Here is a 7,522-nt window from a genome sequence, read left to right on the forward strand (position 1 = left end):
ACATAATGCTTTTGACATGCGAGAATTAACACAATTTATTCACGACTATTCAACTAGTTTATTCAAATATTCCTCACCATATTGAACCTGAACACAGAAATTATGAAAAACTGACATAAATGTAAATCATTTTATTACATTTAATAAATGCTGCAAGGATACAAACTGCCCCTTCTTAAAGTTCTCCAATTTGCTAAATTTTACTTGTGTTATAATGTATAGTAGGAGCTATGTACCCAAATAATATTATTGATTAAAGGGACATAATTCAGCCCCTGACAATGAATATTGCAAAATATCCAGTAATTCACATATTCAGCGATTGACCTTAGTTTACATTACTTAATGCTTGGGTGACTCACAACCTTTTTCAATACAATTTAGCTCTTCATAATCATGCCCAAACAGCATAACTAGAAAAATGTATTTTTCCTGATTTATTGAGAAGTGGAAGATGGGATCTAGGCCTGGTTCCGGGTAGTTTCCCCCCTTAAACAATTTTTTTAGGGCACAACATTGTTTGGTATTTTCTTTTCATTGTTATTTGTTTTAAGTCACAAAGTCTTCTTAGTCTTCCATATCATTAAAATCAGTTTTATTAAAAAAATAATGGAATACGTCATTTTCTTCACGCCGACACACATTATTACATATATTGAATTTAATTAAGAAATAAATAAGAATAGTGTAATGAAACATATTGTACCTAATCTATGTCCATTTCGTATATGTATCTATTTGCTTAAGAGAGAAATTAATTTATTTTCATTATATGTCCATACCTAATCTGTATTATATTAGTATGTACAGGTTCGCTCTTCATCTTCCGGCACGTAATTATATTTTGATTCAAGAGAAAGATAAGTTTTTTTTTAAATTTTAACATGATATTAATGACATAATTTAAAAAAAAAATTTTTTTAGGGCGAAACAACCTAGGGCGAACGGGATTTGGGACGAAACAACCTGTTACCCTAGCCTAGGCCTAGTGTATTTTTTGCTCTATTAATAATCGAAATAAAAACCGTTTAAAAACAAGGATGCTCAGAATGATCAGAAGTTTAATATAATCTCAAATACGCTTTTTGATATGTTGTCAATTGTTGATATTCTTCAACAAAGCGCAATTTGTGTAATACACACTTGTAAGTAAACAATGTGTATTCCATGTGTTCAAAATGGCGGCCATATACACACGGTCACGTGATTGAATTAATATGAGCTGCAAAACAATGTTTCCAAAACGTTGCCAGTCATTTCGAACTTAAATTGTCGTTAAAGTTATGCAATGAATTCATACAATAGGCATACAGAAGATGCATATCCACAGGAAAATGAAATAAATAAAATGGCGAATATCGCGCCATTCCAATATGGCGGCCAATCAGTGATCGAGAAAGCTTCAATAAGGAAGCGTACCGTTTCTTCCTCTTTCTCCATTCCAGTTGGCATCTGTGGCACCGATCGGTTGATCGTTGCAAAATCTGGAAGGTCAGGTATCTCATCCGCCTTGAAAATTGCCATTGCCTTCGTGGCGTCCAGCGCCCGAGCTCGAAACGATACCTTACTCATCGTTCCTGACCTCAAATATGCTAATGAGCCTGTCCACGTAGCTGGCCTTGTATTATCAAGGCAAATTCACAATAATATACAGTTTTTCGTGGCACTAACCACTAGAATACACAACCGGCATCTGGTTGAGCCTTACTACCATGCTCACATAGTCGTCTGAGGCTCACGAATCTCACTGTAATGTTACATTTTTGAAATGTTTCACAAAATCCATCATGGCGGCCATTCGTGCCCATCAATGCTATCCCAGAGTTCTAGTCTATTTTGCGCGCGCACTTGTTTTCAATGAAAAATAACAATACCACGTGTATATGTTTGGCCCGTGAGAACTTGTGGAAAGTTTACCTTTTATTGAATTGACAATCGTTGAAAAGGTGAAAATTAGTTCTTGCTGATATGTTCATCAGAAGAGTTATTGCAAATTTCTTCCACATATTCTATTAATGAAGACATTGGACGATAAAGAAAATATCTGCGTTTATAGTGTTACGCTTGCAAGGGGGCGTGGTCAGGTGTATTTACTACTAATAAGTTTACTCTACGTGATGACATCCCTTTGTTTATGCGCGCACAAGACCCCCATTGTGTATCGATTAGTCTATCTATATTTCATAAATACAAACATTGCCATTGACACGGACATTAATGCATGTGGTCATTGTCAGTAAGCAATTAAATAATTTTCTGCTATGATAATATCTTCTAGTTAACAATTCTGATTAATCTATCCTTTAGGCCTTACATTTCAAAATTATTATCAATAATCAAATAATATTATCTGTATTCCAATTTGAAGATTAATACATAAACAGAATTGAGCATACATTACCATAATATATACATCAAGTACAATAGAGGTTGATTTAAAATTGCACTGAAAACATAAATAAATGCATAACCTTACTAAAATAGAAGAGAATTTCTTTTTGAATAGAAACAAATTAAAAATATCTTTTATTACACCATAGCAAGATTTTTTATTTTGCAAGATAATTCTTAAAGTATTAACTTCTGCCAGAGACGTATATTACATAATATACGTCTCTGCTTCTGCCATGTACAATTTCCTTATTGTCAGTATTAAGTATGTCAAGTCTAATGACCTTTACTGTGGTGTCTTAATTTAATTATCATGGTATTAATTGACTTGAGTTCATGAGCAAAATAGTGATTACATGTTGCATGCATGTATTCATAATGATATACTTTATTTTTTTCAATATTATTCTATTGCAGCTTCTGTCGTGTTCATTTATGTAGTTTCACAATTGCATTGAGTTTAATTTATATTCCATGTCTTCATATGATTTCACAAGACTCATCTCTATATATACAAAGTCACCAATATCATGTAGAGTTCTTTTCTATAGCTAAAATTGCTCTATTCTTCAATCATTGAAAGTTGCTGATTTGTGATTTTTCTCCTTCCATATTTTAATCTATAAGTCATTTTCTATCTTCACCTAATTTAAGAATCTTCATAAATTTATGGTTGCTCGTTATTGTACATATGCTAGCTGTCAATTTCATGTCTGCATTTGGTCAATTAGATCTTACTTGGTTCTGATCTTGCTTTCCCCCTTGAGTTATCTTGTATGATGTGATTTCCTTTATTTGAAACAATAAACTTTTAAAATGGGTCCTTTTTTCCCATATACGGTATATTTTGTTTTCTGGCTGTTTGGCAGTTGCATCCGATTAATCTGCTTTCAGCTATTGTCGTGTCTTGTCCAACAAAATTTCCTTTTCTTATAAACATTAATTTGCTGTTCCTTTCTTTATTTTTCCGTCTTTGATCTATTTGGTGCAAGTGTCAATTTTATTAACCAATAATTGATATAAAGAGTCCGTTCTGTGGTTGGTATTGACTATTGGGATATACACCTATTCAAAACTTCCTCAAACGCTCTTTCCTTGTCTTCTGTTTTTCTACATGCAACATGTTTACTTTAATTACCCTTCATAACTCAATGTCATGGTTACATCTTTTACTGTATTTATTCTACTGAACTGGGCTCTTTCTCAAGAGAATTTCAATTCTCAAACATTTTATCACTCTATTGTTTTCTATCTTCACCTAAGAATCTTCAGATATCTATGGTTGCTCTCCATTATTTTAAATGGTTTTGTCTGTTTTATAGTCAGCCTCTACATAGGTTGTTTCAGTATGTTTCAATATGGACTCCACCTCATCATTTTCATCTGTACATGTGAATTATTGCCTTCATTTTGTAGGTAACACTGAAGTTGTTAATAAGTGATTAGTTGAATAATAAAAGGCTTTCTTATTTTCTCCTATTCTTGGTGCATTTACCTTCCTTAGAGATCTAAATACTCAATTTGCATCTTAATATCTTGTGGTTATAGCAACCTCTGAACTTTCAAGACACACATGTCCAACACTTACATTCTTTGTTGTCTTGTTATTAATGTGACCCTGGTAAAATAGTAGTTTTCATCATTGCAATGAAATGAATTAAGATGAACTTACATACTGTGTCACATATCAAGTCTGTCTGATTACCATGTCAAATTGTTTAGTGAGTTGAATTATAGAAATGATATTCTCCTATTCTTTGAATACAAGCTCAAACAGTGTGTTAATTCATGTATATAAGGTCTCTGGTGGAACCATGTTTATTTGTCTGTTCCTGGAAAATCTGTTGGTTACTTGTATATGGAAGTTTTCTCAAAATCTGATGAAATTTAAGGAAGTTATTGTGGGAAAATGAATAATAATGATATTGACATATCAGAATGCAATATAATTAATGTTATTTATTATGTATTACTTTTATTCAGTATCTGAGTTTCCTTTGGTATTTGCATGTTATAAATGCTTATGAAGTTTAATAAAAAAAAAGAAGTCTAATGAAATTTAAAAAAAAGTTATTTGTGTGGAAACAAAAAAGTTTAAACAGACAGATAAATGAAGGTGACACCAAAATACACCCTATCCTAATTTTTGACAGGCATATGCTTGCATCCAGTGTTCATTGCAGTTATAATTATTTTTTCTTCTGCAGGAACAATAATGAAGGTTGCCATTATTCCTGGGAATGGAGCTGGAGATGTCTTCAGTGCAAACTGGTATGGCTGGGCATATGAGAAAATAAATGACATTCCCGGCGTGACCGCTGACCTCCGTAACATGCCTGACCCCATAACTGCTCGGGAGAGTATCTGGATCCCATTCATGCGTGGCGAAATGTCATGTGATGAATCAACAATTATCATTGGGCACAGCTCTGGTGCCGAAGCTGCCATGAGATTTGCAGAAAAATACAAGGTCAAGGGCATCATATTGGTCTCGGCCTGCATCACTGACCTTGGTGACGAAAACGAGCGGGAGAGTGGATATTACAGCCGACCTTGGGAATGGGAGAAAATTAAGGCCAATACAGAATTTATAGTTCAGTTTGGGTCGACAGATGACCCTTTTATTCAATGGGAAGAGCACCAGCAAGTGGCAGATGGACTCCAATCAGCACTGCACAAGTTTTCTGACCGAGGACACTTTATGAACTCTGTATTTCCTGAGCTCATCAATGTTGTTAAATCAAAACTGTGTTGAAAAAACTTTATAAGTTGAAATTTACATTATAGCTTTAAATTGGTCATGTTTATACTCAGTGCTTGAACTATATAACTATATGTGACCCAGTCAACAACAATGATGTGGGAAAATGAAAGAAATATCACTCACACTGTATGTGCTGTAAATATGCATACGTGAACAAAATGACATATATTGCAGCATTATTGCTCAAGTGAAAATTCCAACACAATGCAACGATTTACACTGTCAAAACACAAAAAAATCCATAAAAAAGCATTATACTGTTATGACCAAGTGTTTATTAGGTAGCTTGCTTAAATAATGAATAAAACATACCAATGATTTATGTGTCTTCCTATACTGTTTTACTCATGTACCTAAATTATTGGTCCATGCAACCAACCAAAATTAATGATAAGGAGCTGTCAAGTTTGTTCAAATGAATGACCTTGACCTCATTCAATGTGACAGGGGTTAATGCATAGGGTCATGGCAATTGCATGGCCTTAATAATGCTTGGGTGAATGACATTGTTTAGCCTGCTGATAAGAAGGGCTATAAAGTTTGTCTCAATAAATTTGAATTGAAACTTCTTCCTTTGGTAATGGGATGTCAAATATTTCGGAGAAAAAATTCTTCTATATTGAATTAACAATCCTCTTGCCCCGTTATTATGTATCATACCAAATATGGTGAAAGTTATGGGGTCACACTCTTCTATTAAAAGAAAATCATTCTCTAGTCCCAAGGATTCAACTTTAAATAAAATCTGATGAGTTGTTCAGGAAGAGTAATGTTTTAAAGGAGAAAGTTGACAGACGCTGCACATGGCATAGGCTCACTTTGACTGGTCCTTCATATGAGGCGAGCTGGAGGTGGAAAAACTATGACTAGCAGTGAATATTAAAACCTTTATGAAAACATCCCGCTCTTTCAACCAAAAGATTGTACCAATGTAATTAAATAAAAGAAGCAATATTCTATCCATAATGCCATGAATCTCATGACGGGAAAGTTGTTCAACTAAACCTTAATTTATGGCAGTTTTTCGTTATGGGCCAATTCCATGTCCAAAACTGATTTTCATTACACTGACACTCATCTATGGAGTTTTGTGGAAAAATTACGAATTTATTTAATACTAAAAACAATCGTAATTCCCGATATCTTTCAGCTAAGGTAATTTTTGAAACTCAATATGGAGACATCTTTATCGGAGATAACTGTAAATTAAAGATATAATTTCATGGCTGATACTTAGTGTTCTGTGTGCTTATACAAAACATTGTTTATTACTTCAGTTTTTGTTGTGCTAACAATGTTTTGCAAGGATATGAATTTGAAATATCTGACATTAACTACAATTTGTTTTCTATTCCAGTTTCCTTATTACATTGTGAATATGTTTTTCGTACCATGTGCTCCGAGTGAAAGGAAATGTTATTTATGCAAAAAACAACTACAACAAAAATCAGACTAAAACTTTATTCATCCATTTATTGACGAATAAGGCAATTATTTCCCCTAATATAATCATTGTATATAGATCACTAAAAAAAATATCACAGTAATGTCAATCAATGACAAAACCCATAAAACATAAGCAGTCTGATCTTTAAATGAGCCCTGAGTTTGCCAACATTTTCACAAGTACCAGAAATCCATCATTTTTTCCTAAAGATTAATCCTAACTTGCAAAAAATCTGAAAAATTACTTTCTCCACTTAAAACTTATTTTAAAAGCTGTGCATTTTGTATAATAATACTGATATTATGAAGAAAATTCCCATTACTTCATAATGAAAAGAAACAGGATCATTTTCTGAAGGCACCGTACCAGCACTAAGGGCTAATCTTTTCTTTGTATAGTAAATATCATGGAAACTTTGGTGTCACCTTTGTAGCTTTAACAGTCCCAAGTTTAATAATATGAAAGTTTGAATTTTCTGCAACAAACTAACTTAATTCCTGCTTTGAAGAGATATAAGCCTGTATTCTACGCAAGTTAGTAACATGTGAGCATGAAAGTAAATGTTTTAAAACATGTCATTTTCATCAATGTATAACCACATGAAAAGTTGAACTAATGCCTATGGAATATAGCCAATTAGCAGAGTATAGTACAAAACAAAATACATCATGTACTTTTTTAAGAGACATTTTGGTACTCAAATTCATTAACTATACTAAATAAGGGTAAAATAATGCCACTTTTCTATTTTCAATCAAACAATAAATGTGAAGCTAGCTGTAGAGATTTAATCCTGAGTTTACAGTATGAACCAAGGTCCAAGATATGACTGTCAGCAGTCATGATAATGTAGGTGTAGAAATTTTAGTCATGAATAAACAAAGTAGGTAATGTAACACATTTGATCTTTTTATACTTGT

The 7,522-nt window shown here is 33.0% G+C and overlaps 2 protein-coding genes across 3 annotated transcripts in view; one reads left to right on the top strand and one right to left on the bottom strand.

The window, feature by feature from the left end:
• The window catches only part of LOC110456213 (enhancer of polycomb homolog 1-like), a 25,418-nt gene extending 23,579 nt beyond the window's left edge, over positions 1–1,839 (bottom strand). Inside the window, exon 1 of the mRNA XM_021506802.1 lies at positions 1,420–1,839. Within this exon, the coding sequence (XP_021362477.1) occupies positions 1,420–1,572 (153 nt within the window). The 5' untranslated portion in view covers positions 1,573–1,839. The remainder of the gene's footprint in view (positions 1–1,419) is intronic.
• On the top strand, positions 1,029–5,475 carry LOC110456214 (putative hydrolase RBBP9). Of its 2 annotated transcripts, none has more exons than XM_021506804.1 (2): positions 1,029–1,491; positions 4,599–5,475. In XM_021506804.1, the coding sequence occupies exon 2, from the start codon at positions 4,607–4,609 to the stop codon at positions 5,144–5,146; it is 540 nt and encodes a 179-aa protein (XP_021362479.1). In that variant the 5' UTR covers positions 1,029–1,491; positions 4,599–4,606; the 3' UTR covers positions 5,147–5,475. The 2 variants fall into 2 exon arrangements, with proteins under 2 accessions (XP_021362479.1, XP_021362478.1); XM_021506803.1 differs by lacking the exon at positions 1,029–1,491 and adding an exon at positions 1,846–1,946.
• The last annotated feature ends 2,047 nt before the right edge of the window (positions 5,476–7,522 follow it).

Source organism: Mizuhopecten yessoensis, unplaced genomic scaffold, assembly GCF_002113885.1.
Source record: "Mizuhopecten yessoensis strain PY_sf001 unplaced genomic scaffold, ASM211388v2 scaffold8573, whole genome shotgun sequence".
NCBI classification, from domain to species: domain Eukaryota; kingdom Metazoa; phylum Mollusca; class Bivalvia; order Pectinida; family Pectinidae; genus Mizuhopecten; species Mizuhopecten yessoensis.